Source organism: Chiloscyllium plagiosum, unplaced genomic scaffold (genome assembly GCF_037043375.1).
Source record: "Chiloscyllium plagiosum isolate Xiang-an unplaced genomic scaffold, Cpla_swu_hap1 HiC_scaffold_5, whole genome shotgun sequence".
Lineage (NCBI taxonomy): Eukaryota > Metazoa > Chordata > Chondrichthyes > Orectolobiformes > Hemiscylliidae > Chiloscyllium > Chiloscyllium plagiosum.
Window position 1 is genome coordinate 124,518,738 of NW_028270143.1, and position 23,726 is coordinate 124,542,463.

Sequence of the window (23,726 nt, forward strand, 5' to 3'; positions counted from 1 at the left end):
CAGGCAGTGGAGGTGGGGTGGTGGTGCAGGTGTTCTTGGCCAGCTGGCTCAGAGCTCAGGATCCATGGTGGAGGTGGTGGAACCAAGCTGGACACTCTTTCAGCTTTTTTTTTATTCTTAAACTATTCAAAATGGCACCAGATTGAAGATTTTTACTGTAATTTATTGTATTATTCACAGTAAAATGCAAGTGAGAATAAATCGTTCAAATTCACAAGGATTTTGGTATTAGTTACAATTTTTAAAAGACATTCAGACATGGACATAAATGGGACATGTTTGAAGGGATATGGGCCAAGCACAACAGGTGGGACTGCTTTATTTTGGAATTATGGTTGGCATGGACTGAAGGGTCTAAAGGGAGTTCTCATGGACTGGGTGCAGTGTTAGATCTAAGTTGATTTCAGTCTTAGATAAGAACTGGGTTTCCAGTTAGGGAAATGTTCCAAGTTTGGGAGGATCTCCAATAACCTTGATGGAGGAATGGACCAGAACCTGCCCTGGGAAGGGCTGGTAAAGGACTTGAGTCTTCTTGAGGTTGAGGCAGAGACGATAAGGAGAAAGTAGCTCTCGGCCTGAAAAGTTGACTTTCTTGCTCCTTGGATGCTGTCTGACCTACTGTGCTTTTCCAGTTTCACATCTATTAACGCTTGCTCCCAGCCTCTGCAGTCCTTACTGTCTTCAAATGAAAAAGTAGTATTGTGCACAAATAATTTCTTCCCATTTTAAAGGGATATTTTTAACTTTAGCAAAGCTGTCAGATGGCAGTATGCAATTGACTTCAATGGAAAAGAATCAGATACTCAACATCATCTTTTGTTCATGAAATATATCTAAGTTTCACTGCTGACCTAGCATTTATTGCCCAATCTCTAGATGCCCTTGATGAGGTGATGGTGAGTTGTCTCCCTTGAACTGCTGCAGGCTATTTGGCGGAGGTACACCCATAGAACTGGTTAACAAGTGAGTTTCAGGATTTTGACCCAGTAACACTGAAGAAGCTGCAACATATTTTCAAGTGAGGTCACTTAGCAGCTTTGAGGGGAACTTGCAGGTGGTGTTTTGTAACTGCTGCCCTTGTCCTTCTAAATGGTAATTATAATGGGTTTGGAAGGTGCTGTATAAGGAGCCTTGGTGAATTTATGCAGTGCGCCTGAGATGAGATCAGAACTGAGTGTCACCCATTTCACGTTAATAGATAAATTTCCTTCCCAGTCTAAAGCACCCTCCCATTTTCCATTTTGCCTCTGCTTCACCCATCCTCCCATCCCCCACATATTTTGTCATCCCCCTAATCTCCCAATAATCTCTCTATGCACTGTCATTATCACCTCTTTATTGCTACCTTTGCTTCTGTAGCCATGACTCACCTTCTCTCAGCCTATTTTAAATACCTCCCTATTTCTCCCCTTTTTTTAGCTTTGACAAAGGGTCAGTTAGACTCGAAACGTCAGCTCTTTTCTCTCCTTACAGATGCTGCCAGACCTGCTGAGATTTTCCAGCATTTCTCTTTTGGTTAAAGCACCCTCCTTCCACTTAAAATAAAGGCACAGCAGGGGTTACAACTCAGTCAAACAAATTACAGATTCAACACAAAAGACACGAGAAAGGTTCTATGTTTAATCTCACATCCATCCTGAATCAGCCAATCTCAGTCAGTGCAACTATATTGATTCATTCAAATGCAAGTTAGACTTCTTATAGAAAACTTTGTTTAAGGATAAAATATTCGAGCAATTTAAGACATATTGTAGAATCATAGACAGTAACAATACAAAAGGGGAGGCCAGTCAATCCTTTCTGTCTGTGCTGTCTTGGTGCAAGAGTTACTCAGTTAATCCCAATTTCCAATACCTACCCATAACATTGATTTTGTCAAATAATTAAAATGCTGCATCTGTTTATACTCAGGCTGGAACATCACATTGTCAATGAAGCAGCTGGTTGAAATTTCAAAACAAAAATTGCTTGGACGATGCAAAGATGTTTTTTAATCTAATTAAATCTGTGGAAAAGGAATCTGAAAAATATTGGCTTAAAGCAAAGATGGCAAAACCAATGGATAGGGTGAAAATTGATAGGAGGTCATTCTGGAAATGCTTAAACTGCATAAGTCACCTGGTCCAGATCACTTTCATCCCAGATTGTTAAAGGAAGTAGTAATACAGATAGAGGAAGGGCTTGCCATGGCCTGTTTCTGGTTAGGTGAATATTCCTCTGTTAGTAAGTTGAAAATTGTTTCCTTCTCTTTGTGCACTTCCCACTGCCTCAGGAAAGCAGCCAATATAATCATAGACACCTCCTACCCAGTTATACTCTCTTCCGCCTTCTTCCATTGGACAGAAGGTATAAAAGTTCGAAAACACGTACCAACAGATTTAAGAACAGCTTCTTCGCCACTGCTTTCAGGCTTATAAACAGAACTCACATAAATCAGAGTTGATCATTCTCTGTACTTTCTCTGTTGATGTAACAATATATTCTGCATTCTGTTCTATTACCCTGATCTGCTTATGTAAGGTATGATTTATCTGGTTAGCATGCAAAACAATACCTTTTACTGTATATCGTACATGTGACAACAATAAATTAAATAAAATCAAACCAGGCGATCTCCACCCATTGCTGTCTCTCTTCTCTGTCTACAGAATCTCTGCCCATTTTATTTTAGATTAGATTTCCTACAGTGTGGAAACAAGTTCTTCACCCCAGCAAGTCCACACTGACCCTCCAAAGAGTAACCCACCCAGACCCATTTACCTCTGACTAATGCACCTAACACTTCGGGCAATTTAGAATGGCCAATTCACCTGACCCACACATCTTTGGACTGTGGGAGAAACCCACGCAGACATAGGGAGAATGTGCAAACTCCACACAGACAGTTGACCAAGGCTGGAATCAAACCTGGGTCCCTGGTGCTGTGAGGCACTGTGTAGCCTATTTTTCCACTTCGCAGTTCCTTACTCCCAATGGCAGGCCCTCACCTCTCCCTTGCAACCCTGTCTCCCATTTAGAGCACCTCTCTCCTCTCCGCAGCCTGATATGATAAACCCATAATTTCATTAATTCCAAAAGTACTCATATCAGAAAGAATTCCCTTCTCTATCTGAAGGGTCTGAAGAAGGGTCACTGCACCCAAAATATTAACCCTGCTTCCTCTCCACAGATGCTGCCAGGCCTGCTATTTTCCAGTAATGTTTAAGTTTGTTTCTGATTTCCAGCATCTGCAGTTAGAAAGTTACAGTCATACAGATGGACAGCACGGATACAGACCCTTTGGTCCAACTTGTCCATGCCGACCAGATATCCTAAATTAATCTATTTGCAAGCATTTGCCCATATCCCTGTATTCATGTACCCGTTCAGATGTCTTTTAGATGTTGTAAAAGCCTCCACCACTTCTATTGGCAATTCATTCTATACAAGCACCAACCTCTGAGTGAAAAAGTTGCCCCTCAGGTCTCTTTTAAATCTTTTCCCCTTTCACCTTAAACCTATGCCCTCTAGTTTTGGACACCCCTACACTGGGGAAAAAATCTTGACTATTCACCCTATCCATGCCTTTCACGATTTTATAAACCTCTAGAAGGTCACCCCTCAGCCTCTGACACAGCAGGTAAAATAACCCCAGCCTATTCAACCTTTCCCTATAGCTCAAACCTTCCAACCCTGGCAACATCCTTGTAAATCTTTTCTGAATCCTTTCAAGTTTAACAACATCTTTCCTGTAGCGGAGAGACCAGAACTGAACACAATATTCCAAAAGTGTCCTGCCCAATGCCTTGTACAGCTGCAACATGACCTCTCAACTTCTGTACTCAATCCACTGACCACCAAAGGCAAGTTTCTAGTTTTTTTTTGTTTAATTGACCAATCTCATTTTTCAAAATTTCAACTGACCCTCAGGAATAGAGTTCCACCACCCTTTTTGTGAAAATGTAATTCCTCACATCATCCTGAATGCCTCTTGCGTGGAATTCTGTACAAAAATAAAACAATCTTTCTCTATCCACCCTATAAACTTATTTAAGTATCTTAAACATTTTGGTTAATCTACCAATTTTCTACATTCAGGAGAATACACAGCTAGTCTATTCCAGCTGTCCCTAAGTACTTAAGCACCTTAGCCTCAATATTATTCTGAGCGATTAGCAGTTTCATGGTATTACCTATGGCTCCACAAGGTGGCAGCACCTCCAGGATGTGAGAATCGTGCATACTCTCCCATTCGTAGTATATGGTGGACTTGCTATAATTCCACATCTGCAGTAAACACAGCACAAAAAAGTTGAATGCATTTGTCGTGAATTACCATGTATGATACAGATTAGTTTGTTTTAAGTCCCTCATGTTTTTCCTTCTGAAACACTTTCTGGTTAAACTGATGGGATGTTTGGCTTTTGCCCGAAATGTCGATTTCGCTGCTCCTTGGATGCTGCCTGAACTGCTGTGCTCTTCCAGCACCACTAATCCAGAATGATGGGATGTTTAGGTTACTGTTAACATGTGGAACAGAGGGAGCTGCTAACCCATATGACCACAAGGATATTTTTTGGGCACTGACTGACTGAGAAGTAAGACCACCCTGCAGAAGTAACTTACTGTGGGTGGGGTTAATGAGGGAAAAATGGGACTTCCATCCTCTCACTGGAAATTGCAAACTGGGAGTTACCAGCACTGCAGGCAGGTTCACAAGCAAGGCAGCCGTGACTGAAGTAAGCTGGAGGGGCATTGGCTTGGATCAACTTAGGAAGAGGGTGGTGGATTCAGAGAGCAGGCTGGTATGAAAGAAGAAGTGGTGGACATTATCCCTGGAGGTTATGGCCTGGGTAAATGGGCCACATTGGTGTTCAAAGCTGGTGGATCCTCTGGGCCTCTAGGGGAGTCACAGTGTTTGGGTCAGGGTCAGAGTGAGCCCAGGGACATGGGCCAGGGGCAGCAGTAGGGCCTCCAGTTGGGAGCTTACCCAGACACACAAAGAGCCTCCACAAAGTTAGTAACCATGCCTCCTCACCACCATCTTCCTGCTGCTTTAAAAACTTTCTTTTACAAAACCTCTCAGTTATCCATATTATGGCAGAGGTTACATATTTCAATTTTCCCACTTCCACATCATGGGGGTGAGTTCGGGAATGGTGGAAAGGTATTGGGCTGGTCATCAGCCCTGTTTGAAATGTACCTCTTCCACCTGAAACCTCACCTGGTGGAAGCAGGTAGGAATAAAGGAACAGGAGTAGGCCATTTAGCCCCTCAAGCCTGTTACATCATTCAATGAGATCATGGCTGATCTGTGGCCTAACTTCATTTCTCTGCCTTTGGCCCATTTCCCAAAAGCACACTTTTGCTTAACAAAAAAATTTATCTATCTCAGATTTAAAACTAACAACTGATCCAACACGCACTGCAGTTTGTGGAATAGAGTTCCAAACCTCTGCCCCATTTTGGATATACAAATGTTTCCTGACAACTCTTGAGTGTCTAGCCCTAATGTTTAGACTGTGCCTCCTTGTAAAAATCCAGCCCTTTGTGGCCCCATACTGAACTGCTTATTCTTTTTTTTGTCTGATTCTAACGCTAGTGCACAATTCATATCTGGAAAGCATCAGAACTGAGCTCTATACTAACCTTCACTGATGTATAGTCACAAAAGTGCATTTTCACAAGAGCCAACTGAATAGCAATTAAACCTGTTTATTTCACCTGTTCTGGGGCAACGTTTCACCCATTTATACATTATCTTTCATTACTGCTCTCCACCTGTTAATCTTTATAGAATAACGTTCAGGGCCCATGTTACTAGAGTTGAGGCCTTGCACAACTTAGGATGAAGTCAGAAGTCACAAGACACCAGGTAATAGTCTACAGGTTTAATTGAAATCATAAGCTTTCAGTGTGCTGCTCCTTTGTCACCTCCGAAAGCTCATGATTTCAAATAAACGTGTTGGATTATAACCCGGTGTCCTGTGACTTCTGACTTTGTCCACCCAGTCCAACACCGGCACCTCCACATCACAGCTTAGGATGAGTAGGTCAGTTGGTGGCAGGCAGCACCAATAGGCAAATCCTCCACAGAGCTTAAGTATCGAATATAATTGCATGAGGCTGAGTTAGAGGGACAAGGGAATGAAGGATTCCATAATGGGGGGCAGGCAAGAAAATGGAATTAAGATCACAAACAGATCTATCTTGATCATATTGACTGACAGCAGGCTGAAGGGGCTGAATAGCCTACTTCTGCTTGTCGTTCTCACATTAAATTATTTTTCTTTTCCCTCGGACACTGGCTGACTTGCTGAGTGTCTCCAGCATGTTTAGCTTTACTCACACAGGCAGTGCAACCAGATATATTTACCATTCAAATCCTCCTAACATTTATTGAGCAAATTTCATCTCTTAGACAAAGAAACATAATGAAATAATTACACTGAAATTAGAATGCACAACAATGCCTTTTCTTCCTCAGGCAGCTTACGAAATTCAGCATGTCCAGAAGAACACTCAGCAACTTCTACAGATGCCCCATTGGTGCATAACGGCCTGGTACAGCAACTGCTCTGCCCAGGACCGTAGAAAACTACAGAAGGTGGTGTGCACAGCCCAGACCATCACGGAAACCAACCTCCCATCCATGGACTCAATTTATATTTCTCGTTGTTGTGGAAAGGCTGCCAATATCATCAAAGACCTCTCCGTAGAACCTCTTCTGTCAGGCAGAAGATACAGAAGCTCAAACACACGCACCAGCAGGTTCAGGAACAACTTCTTCCCTACTGTTATTAGGCTGATTAATGGACTCAAATAATATGACCTTGCTAATGTTGATCTTTCTTTGCACATCTCCTGTATGGTGCAACCTGTATGCCTCACTCTGCCTACGCACCCGTATGATATGTATGTTCTCGTTTGCTATGATCAGCCTGTACTGCTCGCAAACAAAGTTTTTCACTGTATTTTGGTACATGAGACTACAATGAATCGAATCAAATCAAATCGTTAACAAGCTATTTGGGACAACTGCTCCACGTGTGTGTTTATAAACACATAAAACCTCCTCCTATATTCATCTGAACTTATCAGTGTAACCTTCAATTACTTTCTTCTTCGTGTACTTATCAAGCTTCCCCTTAAACACCCTTCTCCTTAAATGTTATTACATCAACTACTACAGTTCTACAGATGCCCCATAGACTTCCAGTTTGTTAGCCAGATTTGTTTCCCTTCGTTCCCATCCAGATATTTAATGTTTTCTAAACACTACATCAGCATTGGCATTTCTTGCATATATCTTATCTTAAGTACACGCAGCTCAAGACAGTGTGCTGCATGAACATATACACTTCTGCAAAATCTGTCCATGAACTGAAACTCTGGGCTCAGGTCAGGGTTTTTCAGGAGCAGGCTGGTATATTAATACCTTTGTGCTGATCATACTGGTCTAATTCTCTATATCTCACTGCTGAATCACTAGATTTTAGAAACCTCTATTGGGTTAGCCCTTAAGTCTTGTGAAAGCAACTCAAGCCCTGTTCAGCCTTTCCTGATAAGCTTACAGTTGATGAAGTGTGGAGCTGGAAAACGCACAGCAAGTCAAGCAGCGTCAGAGAAGTAGGGAAATCGATGATTCAGATCAGAACCTTTCATGAGTCCTGACCAGAGGTTCTGACCTGAAACTTCAGCTGCCCTGCTCCTCTGATGCTGCTTGACCTGCTGAGCTTTTCCCAGTTCCACACTTCATCGACTCTGACTTTCCAGCATCTGCAGTCCTCACTTTTTCTAAGCTGATAAGCTTACAATCTCAGTGCTAAGTTAAAAATCACACAACACCAGGTTATAGTCCAACAGGTTTAATTGGAAGCACACTAGCTTTCGGAGCGATGTACAATCACCTGATGAAGGAACGTCACTCCAAAAACTAGTGTCCTTCCAATTAAACCTGTTGGACTACAACCTGGTGTTGTGTGATTTTTAACTTTGTACACCCCAGTCCAACACCGGCATCTCCAAATCAATCTCAGTGCTGGTATTCTACCTGAAAATACTGCATGCGTCCTCTTCAGTGCCCTGATAAGGAGTGTAAAACTCAGTACAATCCTCCCAGGTGCGGTCTGTCCAAGCTTCTACACATGTTTAATATAATTTAACTGCTCACTAATTCTAGTGAACCTTCTAGAAATGAACCTCGGTGCTTGATTTGCTTTTTTCATCCAAAGACATTTAAATTCAAACCTCAAAATACTTTTTCAGAGTTGTGCCCAGGTAGTTCTCGCCAGGGATGAGAATGGCATAAGGCCTCAATAAGACTTGAAATGGCTCGGTGTAGCCCTTAACCTCCAGCTCCATGCCGACGATATTAGTCATTGCTGCAGAAGCTGTTTTCATTGACCTTTCCAAACTACTTTTCCTGAAATGTATGAGCGAAGAAAAGGATTTAGTTTGAAGGAAGTAAACCTTTGGTACATTGATTTTATTTTGTATCCAGCAAGGATTATTATAGAGTCATAGAGTCATAGAGACGTGCAGCATGGAAACAGACCCTTCGGTCCAACCCGTCCATGCCGACCAGATATTCCAACCCAATCTAGTCCCATCTGCCAGCACCTGGCCCATATCCTTCCAAACCCTTCCTATTCATATACCCATCCAAATGCCTCTTAAATATTGCAATTGTACTAGACTCCATCACGTACCACCCTCTGCATGAAAATGTTGCCCCTTAGGTCTCTTTTATATCTTTCCCCTCTCACCCTAAACCTATGCCCTCTAGTTCTGGACTCCCTGACCCCAGGGTAAAGACTTTGTCTATTTATCCTATCCATGCCCTTCATGATTTTGTAAGCCTCTATAAGGTCACCCCTCAGCCTCTGATGCTCCAGGGAAAACAGCCCTAGCCTGTCCGGCTTCTCCCTATAGCTCAAGTCCTCTAACCCTGGCAACATCCTTGTAAATCTTTTCTGAACCCTTTCAAGTTTCACAACATCTTTCAGATAGGAAGGAGACCAGAAATGCACGCAATATTTCAAAAGTGGCCTAACCAATGTCCTATACAGCTGCAACATGACCTCCCAACTCCTGTACTCAATACTCTGACCGATAAAGGAAAGCATACCAAACGCCTTCTTCACTATCCTATCTACCTGCGACTCCACTATCATAGATTCAGATTTATTTCAGGAAGAACTGACCCCTTCATGACAAGGAGGGCACAACTGGCAAAGGGCATGGATTCTTGTTAACCTACGATAAAGTCACACAGTCATACAGTAGGGAGACAAGTTCTTCAGCCCAACTCATCCATGCTGATCAGGTTTCCAAATCCGAACTAGTCCTACTTGCTTGCGTTTGGTCCATACTCCTCTAAACGTTTCCTATTCGTGTACCTGTCCAAATATCTTTTAAATGTTTTAATCATACCCGCCTCTACCACTTCCTCTGGCAGCTTGTTCCATCCATGCACCACACTGTGTGTGAAAATGTTGCCCTTCAGGTCGTTTTTAGATCTTTCCCCTCTCACCATAAACCTATACCCTCTAATTTTAGACTTCCCTATCCTGCAGAGAAGACCATGGTGTGGAAATTTATTCAAAGTATGAGTACAAAAGAAGGTGTGGCATGAGACAGAGATGTGCAGGCACATATCGAGCTCACCTACTGGTGTTACACTCATTGGCATTCAAAGGCTCTGGAACATCTCGCAATACAAGGTAAAACACATTGTGATACTCCTTCAGCTGCAAAGCAAAAACAACATTTCATTCAAGGAAGAAATTAACTTCAAATAAACATCATAATTACAACCTTTTGTCAGTCTTTGTGATGATCGTTCAAAGTTGTTCTTTCAGATGCTTTGTGTGACTACTCTTTCTACAGATCCATGGGCCTATTGGTCATTTTTATTTTTCACATCTCTAAACAGGCAGACATGTCCTTAGTTTAACACCTCATCACAAAGATAGCATACCCTGGGGTTCTCATCTAGATTAGTCAGTGTGAGTTTTGATTGAGCACAGATGTAGGCATTTAGAAATGCAAAATTATAATCAGGAAGAATCCACCTCCAAATTTAAAGTTTGGACAGCATATTGGCTCAGTGGTTAGCACTGATGCCTCACATTTTACGATTTTACCCTCGGGCAACTGTCTGTGTGGAGTTTGCACATTCTCCCTGTGACTGTGTGGGTTTCCTCTGGGTGTTCCAGTTTCCTCCCACAAGTCCAAAGATGCATAGGTTAAGGGGATTGGCCATGTTAAAATTGCCCATAGTATCCAGAGATGTGCAGGCTAGGTGGATTAGCCACAGTAATTGCTGTGTTACAGGGATGGGGTGGGTCTGGTTGAGATGCCCTTTTGAGGGTGAGTGTGGACTTGATGGGCTCAGTGGCTTGTATCCACACTATATGGATTCTATAATTCTAAGAATCAGCATATCTTCATTAGGTATGTCATGCCTGACAAAATTCTTGAACTCTTTCAGAAGGATACTAGATGTTTATTTGGATAGTAATCATATGCAGTAATATGGGGAAAAGGCAGGAGATTGGCACGAGATAATAGAGCTAGTGTAGGCACAGTGGGCCAAATGGTCTCCTTCTGCACCATGATAGATCTGTAAATCTGTTAGGCAACAAGCAGGTTAGATAAAGGGAAATCAGTAGAAGTAAAATGCTTGGAATGCCAGAGGTTGTTTGATATGGTACTCAGCCTGCTCCTGCCCCACCGAACCCATCTCCGCATACCTCGACACGGTCCTGTCCCCCTTAGTCCAAGAACTCCCCACCTACGTTCAGGACACCACCCACGCCCTCCGCCTCCTCCATGATTTTCGCTTCCCCGGTCCCCAACACCTTATCTTCACCATGGACATCCAGTCCCTATACACCTCCATCCCCCATCACAAAGGACTCAAAGTCCTCCGCTTCTTCCTTTCCCACCATACCAACTAGTACCCTTCCACTGACACCCTCCTTCGACTGACTGAACTGGTCCTCACCCTGAACAACTTCCCTTTCCAATCCTCCCACTTCCTCCAAACCAAAGGAGTAGCCATGGGCACCCGCATGTGCACCAGCTATGCCTGCCTCTTTGTAGGATATGTGGAACAGTCCATCTTCTGCAGCTACACTGGCACCACCCCCCACCTTTTCCTCCGCTACATCAATGACTGTATCGGCGCTGCCTCATGCTCCAACGAGGAGTTTGAACAGTTCATCCACTTTACCAACACCTTCCACCTCGACCTCAAATTTACCTGGACCGTCTCAGACCCCTCCCTCCCCTTCCTAGACCTTTTCATTTCTATCTTGGGCGACCGAATCAACACGGACATTTACTATAAACCGACCGACTCCCACAGCTACCTAGACTACACCTCCTCCCACCCTGACCCCTGTAAAAACGCCATCCCATATTCCCAATTCCTTCGTCTCCGCCGCATCTGCTCCCAGGAGGACCAGTTCCAATACCGTACAACCCAGATGGCCTCCTTCTTCAAAGACCGCAACTCCCCCCCAGACGTGATCGACGATGCCCTCCACTGCATCTCCTCCACTTCCCGCTCCTCCGCCCTTGAGCCCCGCCCCTCCAATCGCCATCAGGACAGAACCCCACTGGTCCTCACCTACCACCCCACCAACCTCCATATATATCGTATCATCCGTCGTCATTTCCGCTACCGCCAAACGGACCCCACCACCAGGGATATATTTCCCTCCCCTCCCCTATCAGCGTTCCGAAAAGACCACTCCCTCCGTGACTCCCTCGTCAGATCCACACCCCCCACCAACCCAACCTGCACTCCCGGCACCTTCCCCTGCAACCGCAAGAAATGCAAAACTTGTGCCCACACCTCCCCCCTTACTTCCCTCCAAGGCCCCAAGGGATCCTTCCATATTGCCACAAATTCACCTGTGCCTCCACACACATCATTTACTGCATCCGATGTGGCCTCCTCTATATTGGGGAGACAGGCCACCTACTTGCGGAACGTTTCAGAGAACACCTCTGGGACACCCGGACCAACCAACCCAACCACCCCGTGGCTCAACACTTCAACTCCCCCTCCCACTCCACCAAGGATATGCAGGTCCTTGGACTCCTCCATCGCCAGACCATAGCAACACGACGGCTGGAGGAAGAGTGCCTCATCTTCCGCCTAGGAACCCTCCAACCACAAGGGATGAACTCAGATTTCTCCAGTTTCCTCATTTCCCCTCCCCCCGCCTTGTCTCAGTCCCAACCCTCGAACTCAGCACCACATTCCCAACCTGCAATCTTCTTCCTGACCTCTCCGCCCCCATCCCCACTCCGGCCTATCACTGTCACCTTGACCTCCTTCCACCTATCGCATTTCCAACGCCCCTCCCCCAAGTCCCTCCTCCCTACCTTTTAGCTTAGCCTGCTGGACACACTTTCCTCATTCCTGAAGAAGGGCTCATGCCTGAAAAGTCGATTCTCCTGCTCTTTGGAATGCTGCCTGACCTGCTGCGCTTTTTTCAGCAACACATTTTCAGCTACTGCACATAAGGCAACTTGATAAAATAATTGCCTCTGAGAGGTGTAATAAGTTAATATGGATGAAGGATTGACTAAAATATAAAACAAGAAGTTGGGATAAGGGGCATTTTCAGAATGGCAACTTGTAACTAATGGAGTGCCACAGCAATTGCCACTTAGACCACAATTACAAACAATATATATTAATGAAATGGGTGAGGGAAGGGAATGTACTATCACCAACTATATGAAAGACACAGAACTAGGGAGGAAGATAGGTACAGAAGATGACACAAAGTATCTACAGTGGTAAGCAAGAGGGCAAAACATGGCAGATGGAAAATAATTTGGGGTCTGTGAGGTTATGCACTTTGGCAGGAATTATAGAAGAGCTGAATATTATTTAAAAAGGGAAACACTGCAGAAAGTTGTAGCTCAGAGGAATTTGGGTGTCTTTGTGCATGAATCACAAAAGTCTAGCATCCAAGTTTAGTTAGTAACTGGGAAAGCAAAGGGAATGTTGACCTTTATTTCAAGGAGAACCGAGTTAAAAAAAGATCTTCCGGGGAAAAGACCTTCACTATTCATCCTATCCGTGCCCCTCATGATTTTAAAAACCGCAATAAGGTCACCCCTCAGCCTCCGATGCTCCAGGAAAAATAGCCCAAGGTTTTTTTTTAGATTAGATTCCCTACAGTGTAGAAACAGGCCCTTCGGCCCAACTAGTCCACAACGACCCTCCGAAGAGTAACCCACCCAGACTCATTATCCCCTGACTAATGTACCTAACACTATGGGCAATTTAGCGTGGTCAATTCACCTGAGGTGCACATTTTTGGATCGTAGGAGGAAACCGGAGCACTCAGAGGAAACCCACACAGACGCAGGGAGAATGTGCAAACTCCACACAAACAGTCACCTGAGGCTGGGATCAAACCCAGGACCCTGGCGCTTTGAGGCAGCAGTGCTAACCACTGAGCCACCGTTTCACCCATTATTCCAGAGTTATTCAGCCTCCTCCCTATAGCTCAAACCCTCCAACCCTGGCAGCATCCTTGCAAATATTTTCTGAACCCTTTCAAGTTTCACAACGAATTTCCTATAGTAGAGAGACCAGAATTAAACACAGTATTAAAAAAGTCGCCCAACCAATGTCCTGTACAGACTCAACATGACCTCCCAATTCCTATACTCAATGCACTGACCAATAAAGGCAAGTGTACCAAACACCTTCACTACCCTATCTACCTGCGACTCCACTTTCAAGGAGCTATGAACCTGCACCCCAAGGTCTCTTTGTTCAGCAACACTCCCCAGGACCTTCCCGTTAATTGTAAAAGTCCTGCCCTGATTTGCCTTACTAAAATGCAGCACCTCACATCTTTGTAAGTTAAAAGGCCACTGTTGGAACATTGCGCGCAATTCTGGTCTCCTTCCTATCGGAAAGATGTTGTGAAACTTGAAAGGGTTCAGAAAAGATTTACAAGGATGTTGCCAGGGTTGGAGGATTTGAGCTCTAGGGAGAGGTTGAACAGGCTAGGGCTGTTTTCCCTGGAGCGTCGGAGGCTGAGGAGTGACCTTATAGAGGTTTACAAAATTATGAGGGGCATGGATAGGGTAAATAGGCAAAGTCTTTTCCCTGGGGTCGGGGAGTCCAGAACTAGAGGGCATAGGCTTAGGGTGAGAGGGGAAAGATATAAAAGAGACCTAAGGGGCAACCTTTTCACGCAGAGGGTGGTAAGGGTGTGGAATGAGCTGCCAGAGGATGCGGTGGAGGCTGGTACAATTGCAACATTTAAGAGGCATTTGAATGGGTATATGAATAGGAGGGGTTTGGAGGGATATGGGCCAGGTGCTGGAAGGTGGGACTAGATTGGGTTGGGATATCTGGTCGGCATGGATGGGTTGGACCGAAGAGTCTGTTTCCATGCTGTACATCTCTATGACTCTAAACTCCATCTGCTACCACTTGGCCCACTGGCTCATCTGATCAAGAACCGGTTGTACTCTGAGGTAATCTTTTTCGCACCATGTCATCTGCAAACTTACTAACCATACCTCCTATGTTCACAGCTAAATCATTTATATAAATGACAAAAAGCAATGGACGCAGCACTGATCCTTGTAGCACACATCCTGCTGGTCACAGGCCTGCAGTCCAAAAAAATAGATGGGTAAATATTTATACTTTTGTATTGCAGATCTTGTATGAACCATCTTAATTTGTTTGGATAAGTCTTGCAGGAACAGGAGTCTGAGTTGAATGTTCAGCTATGATCATATTGAATTGCATAACAGACTGAAAGGGACAAATGGCCTTTCCTGCTCCTATTTTCTATATTTTATTATTTATTAAAGATATTATTATTTTGAACCCAATACAGGGAAGGTATATAATTAGCCATGTTGATAATTGGGCAGACCATTTAAATTTATGCTGCGATCAGTAACATAATGGAATATAAGGGCTATCCTTTTATTTTGTTTTTAAAAAAACATTGCAGATTGAAATGAGAAAGAACTATTTTAAAGCTAATATTTTGAAAGAATGGCCGTATGGTTTGAAAGTAAGTAATCTGACACCCATGGCAACTGTTTGAACAAGTAGTAATTGAAATGGTTGCACAGGGAGAGCCACGTGCGGGTTCTACGTACTGTAGCTGCATGCAAGAAGTTGATTGGTCAATGCACTAGTGAATAGTCGTCAATGACAAAGGCCTTTTGCCTGCCAACAGCCGTGTGATTGGTTGTCAGGAAACCAAACACTTGGGACTGGGTCCATGATACTGAGAACAGATTTGATCTCTACCATCTCAGGACCTGCCTCCCTGAATTTGGCAGTCATTTGAGGGCGGCATGTTGGCTCAGTGGTTAACACTGCTGCCTCACAGCCCCAGAGACCTGGGTTTGATTCCAGCCTCAGGCGACTGTCTGTGTGGAGTTTGCACATTCTCCCCGTGTCTGTGTGGGTTTCCGCTGGATGCTCTGATTTCCTCCCACAGTCCAAAGATGTGCAAGGTAGGTGAATTGGCCATGCTAAATTGCTCAGAGTGTTCAGGGATGTGTCAGCTAGGTGCATTAGTCAGAGGTAAATATAGGGTAGGGAAATGGGTCTGGGTGGGATACTGTTTGGAAGGTTTGTGTGTACGTGTTGGGCCAAATGGTCTGTTTTCACACTAGGGACTCTATGATTCTATAACTCACTTTAAACCTGAAGAAAACCAGTTAATCGTTCCTTCAGCAGTTGCTGTAAGCTGTGACTTATAATTGATCAATCTGAGACATTGCATGAGTGAAGCAGTCACTATGTACCTCATTAAAGGGAATCAGGGAAGAGAAGTTTGGATCAGGGAAGAACCAACTCATCAGAATTTGAGGACAAAGACTATGGACCTGTCTTTCCAGTGTTTGCTCTTCATCAATGTTTTTTTTCAACATTTGAACTTCTGTGTATGCAATGAGGAATAGAATTTTAACTAATAGTGCTACATGCCGATGGGTTGATAATGCTTTCCCTGATTCTCGAGATGAATAACTTGTAATAAATAGTAATTCTTGTTCATTACTGACACCTGGTCCATGCTTTCTATCAAACTGGGTCTGAAAATCAGTTAACTTGGTACTTTTATAAAGTCATTTCAAAATCTTTAACATCAATGACGAATCTGAGAATAGCAAGATTGGATTTCCAACATGCTACCCCAATGAGTCATGGCAGGGACCAGAGAGAAACAGTGTACTCCTCCAACCTTGGTCATCACAGAATCTTGTCTAAGTGATATGGAGCACTAAACCATCATTGATCATTGTAAAGATCCATCGAGCTCACTTATGACCTTTAGGGAAGGAGTTCTGCCATCCAGACCTAAAGCAATATGGTTGACTCTTAGCTGGCCTCTGAAATGCCCTCTGTCCAAGGATAATTAGGTATGGGCAATCATTGTTACCCTTGCCAACAACACTCACATTCCATGAACAACAAATGTTTTTTTTTTGTTTACTCTTATCAGCTGATGGGGGAAATAGAAAAGAGTTGGAAAGATGTGGCAAATTGAAGTTTGAACAACGATTTGGAAATTTCAGAATGACAGAGGGAAAAATGTTTCTCACCTCCCGCGGGAAATAAGCAAGGATGAACTCATGATCCTGGTGAGGCGCCAAAACTCCATTATCTGGGCTGATGTGAAAGGCGGATTTTAAATCCTGATCGTAATCCAGGTTGGTAGGTACAACTGACTCTCCAGGAATAGGACATACCAGATTCGGCTTTAGTACTTGCCAGCAGAAGGGGAGCTCCACGTGCCTAGAAACAAGAGATATTTACAGAAGCTACAAACTCTTCATATTAGTGAGCGGGAAATGGCTGGTCTGCAATGTAGAGTGATGGCAAATAGATATGAGTTCAATTCCCCTACTGGGTGAGGTCATCATAAAAGTCCCATAGTACAACAGAAATGATGCAGCAACACAAAAAGGCTATTCCAACCCAAAGTCTTTCAGATGCCCTTTTAATGACACCAAAATTGGAGGTGTAGTGGACAGTGAAGGTTACCTTAGATTACAACAGGATCTTGATCAGATGGGCCAATGGGCTGAGAAGTGGCAGATGGAGTTTAATTTAGATAAATGTGAGGTGCTGCAAAAATGTGGGAATGCAAATCTTCGCAGGACATATACAAATAATGGTAAGGTCCTAGGGAATGTTGCTGAACAAAGAGATCTTGGAGTGCAGGTTCAAGCTCCTTGAAAGTGGAGTTGCAGGTAGATAGGATAGTGAAGAAGGCGTTTGGTATGCTTTCCTTTATTGGTCAGAGTACTGAGTACTGGAGTTGGGAGGTCATGTTGCGGCTGTACAGAACATTGGTTAGGCCACTGTTGGAATATTGCGTGCAATTCTGGTCTCCTTCCTATTGGAAAGATGTTGTGAAACTTGAAAGGGTTCAGAAAAGATTTACAAGGATGTTGCCAGGGTTGGAGGATTTGAGTTATAGGGAGAGGTTGAATAGAATGGGGCTGTTTTCCCTGGAGCGTCAGAGACTGAGGAGTGACCTTATAGAGGTTTACAAAATCATGAGGGGTATGGATAGGATAAATAGACAGTCTTTTCCCTGGGGTGGGGGAGTCCAGAACTAGAGGGCATAGGCTTAGGGTGAGAGGGTAAAGATATAAAAGAGACCTAAGGGACAATGTGTTCACGCAGAGGGTGGTACATGTATGGAATGAGCTGTTAGAGGAAGTAGTGGAGGCTGGTACAGTTGCAACATTTAAAAGGCATTTGGATGGGTATATGAATATGAAAGGTTTGGAGGGATATGGGCCAGGTGCTGGCAGGTGGAACTAGATTGGGTTGGGATATCTGGTCGGCATGGATGAGTTGGACCGAAGGGTCTGTTTCCGTACTGTACATCTCTATGACTCTATAACTCCAATCCCATCTTACTGCACACAGCCCATAGCCCTGCAGCTACAGCACTTAAAGTGCAGATCCAGGTACTTTTTGAAAGAATTTAGGGTCTCTGCCTCCACCATCAACTCAGCCAGCGAATTTCAGACGCCTACTATCCTCTGCATAGAAATGTTTTTCCTCACCCACCTCACCCCCCACCACCAATCCTTCTACCGCTTAGCTTGAATCTATAACCCCTGGTTTTGAATTCTTAACTATTACTGCTACCCAAGCCACCACTCCTTTTATTGTCACCCACTCCATTTGCCTGAAAACTCTATGTCCAGACATATGGAGCTGCCAATTTTGCCCCTCTGTTAACAAGATTTCCATTACAGCGACCAACATTGTGCTCTTAGTTCATCTGCCTTGTTTATAATGCTCATTGATTTGAAGTATTAAACAGCTTAACCCCATCAATTTCCTTTGCTGAATGCTTTTGTCTTTCCAGGTCGCTGACTATATCACTACTGTTCTACCTCCTGTTTCTTGACCTGAATCTGACTCAGCTAAGCCGACACTTTGGTTCCCATCCCCTGCCATACTCATTTGCTAGCCACACCTTCTCAACTTTGTCTCTCGCCTGAGATGTGGTAATGCTTATGTTAAACTTGCCACCAGTTGTTTCTCTTTAATGAGAGATCAGTCGTGTGGTCCTCTGGGACTATGGCAACTTTATTTTGTAATTTATATGTAAAACACCAGATCACTTGCATAAATGTGCAGAGACACAGTTGCAGAGCAGCAAAAGGTCAAATAGTTATTCACAATGATGTTGATGAATCTCCAATAAAAAATAAATCAGGTGTATTCATAATCTAATTGTTTTAGCAAGAAGATGTTTATGTCAGTGGACATCTTAATAATTTAAAGCTGGTTACCAGAATAAGATTCCTTATAAGATTGTATACCATGGGTGAAGAAACAGAGATTACAAGCAACCACTGTGAGACTACATGGTCCTGGAGGTAAACTCCTCAAAATTAAAACTTTGCTACAAGCAACTGTGTACACAAGGGGTGTAAGACAGTCAAGAATATATATGTCATATAATCAGAAGTTGCTGGAAAAGCTCAGCAGATCTGGCAGCATCTGTGCAGAGAAATCAGAGTTAATGTTTCAGGTCCGTTGATCCTTCCTCAGAACACATGTATATGTATTTCCCAAATCAGGAATTTTTAATCTTGTGCAAGAATGCTTGTTTTGCTCTCAAAGTTCTTTGAAAAGTCAATGAAGCTGGACAGTGCAGGAGCACTTAAATTGTTCAGCTCTTCTAATACAGTGCCCTTACCTCAGGGCTGAAAAGCCTAGATTCAGGTCCCACCCGCTGCAAAGATTTATCTGGGCAGATTGATTACAATATGTACCCTAATTTGTTTCCAGGATTAGAGATAAGCATTACTGAACAGTGCGAAAGGAGGATGTTAAGCAAAGGTTCTGGTAGGTGCCATTGAACAAGCTCCTTCTTCAAGGACCGCAATCTCCCGCCAGACATAGTCGACGATGCCCTCCACCGCATCTCCTCCACATCCCGCTCCTCCGCCCTTGAGCCCCGCCCCTCCAACCGACACCAGGACAGAACCCCACTGGTCCTGACCTACCACCCCACCAACCTCCATGTACAACGTATCATCCGCCGCCATTTCCGCCACCTCCAAACGGACCCCACCACCAGTGATATATTTCCCTCCCCTCCCCTATCAGCGTTCCGAAAAGACCACTCCCTCCGTGACTCCCTCGTCAGGTCCACACCTCCCACCAACCCAACCTCCACTCCCGGCACCTTCCCCTGCAACCGCAAGAAATGCAAAACTAGCGCCCACACCTCCCCCCTTACTTCCCTCCAAGGCCCCAAGGGTCACTTCCATATCCACCACAAATTCACCTCCACACACATCATCTATTGCATCCGCTGCACCCAATGTGGCCTCCTCTATATTGGGGAGACAGGCCGCCTACTTGCGGAACGTTTCAGAGAACACCTCTGGGACACCCGGACCAACCAACCCAACCACCCCGTAGCCCAACACTTTAACTCCCCTTCCCACTCCACCAAGGACATGCAGATCCTTGGACTCCTCCATCGCCAGACTATGGCAACATGACGGTTGGAGGAAGAGCGCCTCATCTTCTGCCTGGGAACCCTCCAACCACAGGGGATGAACTCGGATTTCTCCAGTTTCCTCATTTCCCCTCCCCCCACCTTTTCTCAGTCAAATCCCTCGAACTCAGCACCGCCTTCCTAACCTGCAATCATCTTCCTGACCTCTCCGCCCCCACCCCACTCTGGCCTATCACCCTCACCTTGACCTCCCTCCACCTATCACATTTCCAAAGCCCCTCCCCCAAGTCCCTCCTCCCTATCTTAGCCTGCTGGACACACTTTCCTCATTCCTGAAGAAGGGCTTATGCCCGAAACGTCGATTCTCCTGTTCCTTGGATGCTGCTTGAGCTGCTGCGCTTTTCCAGCAACACATTTTCAGCATAGAGGCTCATTATACAGACATAGAAAACGAGGCTCTCTCAATCATATGGGCTTGCAAGAGATTTTCAGACCATATTCTTGGCCTAAAACTACTCATAGAAATAGACAATAAACTGTTAGCCTCCTTGAGGCTAGCAAGGATTTTGTCCATGGACACCCCCTATGAGATTTACCTACGAGACATGTTCAGGGATAGCTACAGATGATGGCAGATTAGTGTAGGGTGACAATTGATAACCGTAAACACATGACAAATTTGTTTAGAAAATTGTGTACATGGGCACTGTATAACTGTGCTGCAGTGGCAGCAGACTAAAATAAACTCAAACAACTATAAGAAGAACAGAAGAAAGACTGAGAATGTGTAGCTCCTCATAGGTTTTGTGGTGAAGGTTGGCCAGATCAAAGGTCGAATTGATTGGCCCTGAGACCTATTTTGAGCATCAACAGCAGTTCACAACCGTGGAAGACTTACTGATGTTTGATGAAAGCTTGGCTGTTCCAGCTTTGTTGCAGGAAGGTATCCGAGAGAAGATACATCAGAGAAATTTGGAGATCACCAACTGCAGACCTAGTCTCGGCTTGCTGCGTGGCTCAGATCTCAAGAGATTGAGAACCTTACAATCAATTGTGACATTTGGATATTAACAGGGCTGAGCGGAAAGCACTACTGATACCTTCCAATTTCCCTACCCAACATTGAGGAGTGGATTTATACCTAAGAAATGTCCTATTTTATTACGGTTGACTGTCTTTCACAGTGAGTAAAGGTAAATTTGACTTATTATTGTCACATGTATCCTAGATACAGTGAAAAGTTCTGTTTTGCAGTACAGGCAGTTCGTACCATACAAACTGTATAGGGGTAGTAGAACAGAGCGAGGAATACAATGTGACAGCTGCAGAGAAGATGCACAAAGAGTGAGATCAACATTAAATTTAATGTTTGAGCGGTCCATTCAGAGTCTAAAAACAGTGGGGAAGAAGCTGTTCTTGAATCTGTTCGTTCATGTGTTTAAGCTTTGGAAGAGGTTGGAAAAGATTATAACTGGGGTGAGAGGGGTCTTTGAAGAAACATAGATGGAGTCAATGGATGGAAGGTAGGCTTGTGTGGTGGACTGTGCTGTGTTCACAACACTCTGCAGTTTCTTATGATCCTGGGCAGAGCAGTTGCCGTACTAAGCCATGATGTATCCAGATAGAATGCTTTCAATAGGGTGCATAGAGTAGAACAGAATATTCTTTTATTGTCACATGTACTCCATTGTCAGTGTACAATGTCCACCTCTTACGGTGACATCTTAGGTACAAGTGCCTAGATATAGCTCTTGGATACAGCAGTGGAATAAAAGTAATTGCATTACTTTACAGAGTTGAAAAATAAGTTAAAAATAGGACATCATTAAAGGGTTGACAATACAGTAAGGTAGGAAATTTAAAATAGATATTACAGTGTAGCAGCTCAGTGCAGGGCCTCTGCATGTGGTCTAACCGCCTGCAGCAGACCCCAGTCCAATAGCCGTAGCCCCCCCTCTGCTCCAAGCCCCAGTCCACTCTGTACCGGCTCTCAGCTGCTCCGAGAGAAGTTCCAATCCTGCCTCCACCATGCTGGTGGCTACCTGGGACCCGCTGCCTGTGCGATGCTCAGGGGCTGCTTCCCCGTGCTGCTGTTGGGCTCACAGCCCATGTGCTGTACCTGGGCTGACTGTTCACGCTGTTCCTGGCTCACAGCCCTCCAGGGCTCACTGTTAATGCTGTTCCAGGCTCACAGCGCTCCAAGGGCTCACTGCTCACACTGTTCCAGGCTCACAGCCCTCCAAGGGCTCACTGCTCACCCTGTTCCAGGCTCACAGCCCTCCAAGAGCTCACTGCTCACGCTGTTCCAGGCTCACAGCCCTCCAGGGCTCACTGCTCATGCTGTTCCAGGCTCACAGCCCATGTGCTATACCAGGGCTCACTGCCCACACTGTTCCAGGCTCACAGCCCTCCAGGGGCTCACTGCTCACCCTGTTCCAGGCTCACAGCCGTCCAAGAGCTCACTGCTCACGCCGTTCCAGGCTCACAGCCCTCCAGGGCTCACTGCTCACACTGTTCCAGGCTCACAGCCCTCCAGGGCTCACTGCTCACACTGTTCCAGGCTCACAGCCCTCCAAGAGCTCACTGCTCACGCTGTTCCAGACTCACAGCCTTCCAGGGCTCACTGCTCATGCTGTTCCAGGCTCACAGCCCATGTGCTATACCAGGGCTCACTGCTCACACTGTTCCAGGCTCACAGCCCTCCAAGGGCTCACTGCTCACACTGTTCCAGGCTCAAGGCCCTCCAGGGGCTCACTGCTCACCCTGTTCCAGGCTCACAGCCCTCCAAGGGCTCACTGTTCACACTGTTCCAGGCTCACAGCCCTCCAGGGGCTCACTGCTCACACTGTTCCAGGCTCACAGCCCTTCAGGGGCTCACTGCTCACACTGTTCAAGCTCACAGCCCTCCAGGGGCTCACTGCTCACACTGTTCCAGGCTCACAGCCCTCCAGGGGCTCACTGCTCACACTGTTCCAGGCTCACAGCCCTCCCAGGCCTCACTGCTCACCCTGTTCCAGGCTCACAGCCCTGCAGGGGCTCACTGCTCACTCTGTTCCAGGCTCACAGCCCTCCAGGTCTCACTGCTCACGCTGTTCCAGGCTCACAGCCCTTCAGGGGCTCACTGCTCACCCTGTTCCAGGCTCACAGCCCTCCAGGTCTCACTGCTCACCCTGTTCCAGGCTCACAGCCCTTCAGGGGCTCACTGCTCACCCTGTTCTAGGCTCACAGCCCATGTGCTGTACCAGGGCTCACTGCTCACGCTGTCCCAGGCTCATAGCCCTTCAAGGGCTCACTGCTCACACTGTTCCAGGCTCATGGCCCTCCAGGGGCTCACTGCTCACACTGTTCCAGGCTCACAGGCCTCCAGGGGCTCACTGCTCACGCTGTTCCAGGCTCACAGCCCTCCAGGGGCACACTGCTCACGCTGTTCCAGGCTCACAGCCCTCCAAGGGCTCACTGCTCACCCTGTTCCAGGCTCACAGCCATCCAAGGGCTCACTGCTCACACTGTTCCAGGCTCACAGTCCTCCAGGGGCTCACTGCTAACCCTGTTCCAGGCTCACAGCCCTCCAGGGGCTTACTGCTCATGCTGTTCCAGACTCACAGCCCTCCAGGGGCTCACTGCTCATGCTGTTTCAGGCTCACAGCCCTCCAAGGGCTCACTGCTCACACTGTTCCAGACTCACAGCCCTCCAGGGCTCACTGCTCATGCTGTTCCAGGCTCACA

The 23,726-nt window shown here is 45.5% G+C and overlaps 1 protein-coding gene across 5 annotated transcripts in view; it reads right to left on the minus strand.

Annotated features, from left to right (window-relative positions):
• dlec1 (DLEC1 cilia and flagella associated protein) overlaps positions 1–23,726 on the minus strand; it is a 185,372-nt gene that overhangs the window by 62,117 nt on the left and 99,529 nt on the right. For all 5 annotated transcript variants that reach the window (XM_087987630.1, XM_043690852.2, XM_043690850.2 and 2 more), the window contains 4 exons: positions 16,603–16,795; positions 9,649–9,731; positions 8,230–8,404; positions 4,173–4,266 (listed from right to left, as the gene is read on the minus strand). In XM_087987630.1, coding sequence (XP_087843756.1) covers positions 4,173–4,266; positions 8,230–8,404; positions 9,649–9,731; positions 16,603–16,795 — 545 coding nt within the window. The remainder of the gene's footprint in view (positions 1–4,172; positions 4,267–8,229; positions 8,405–9,648; positions 9,732–16,602; positions 16,796–23,726) is intronic.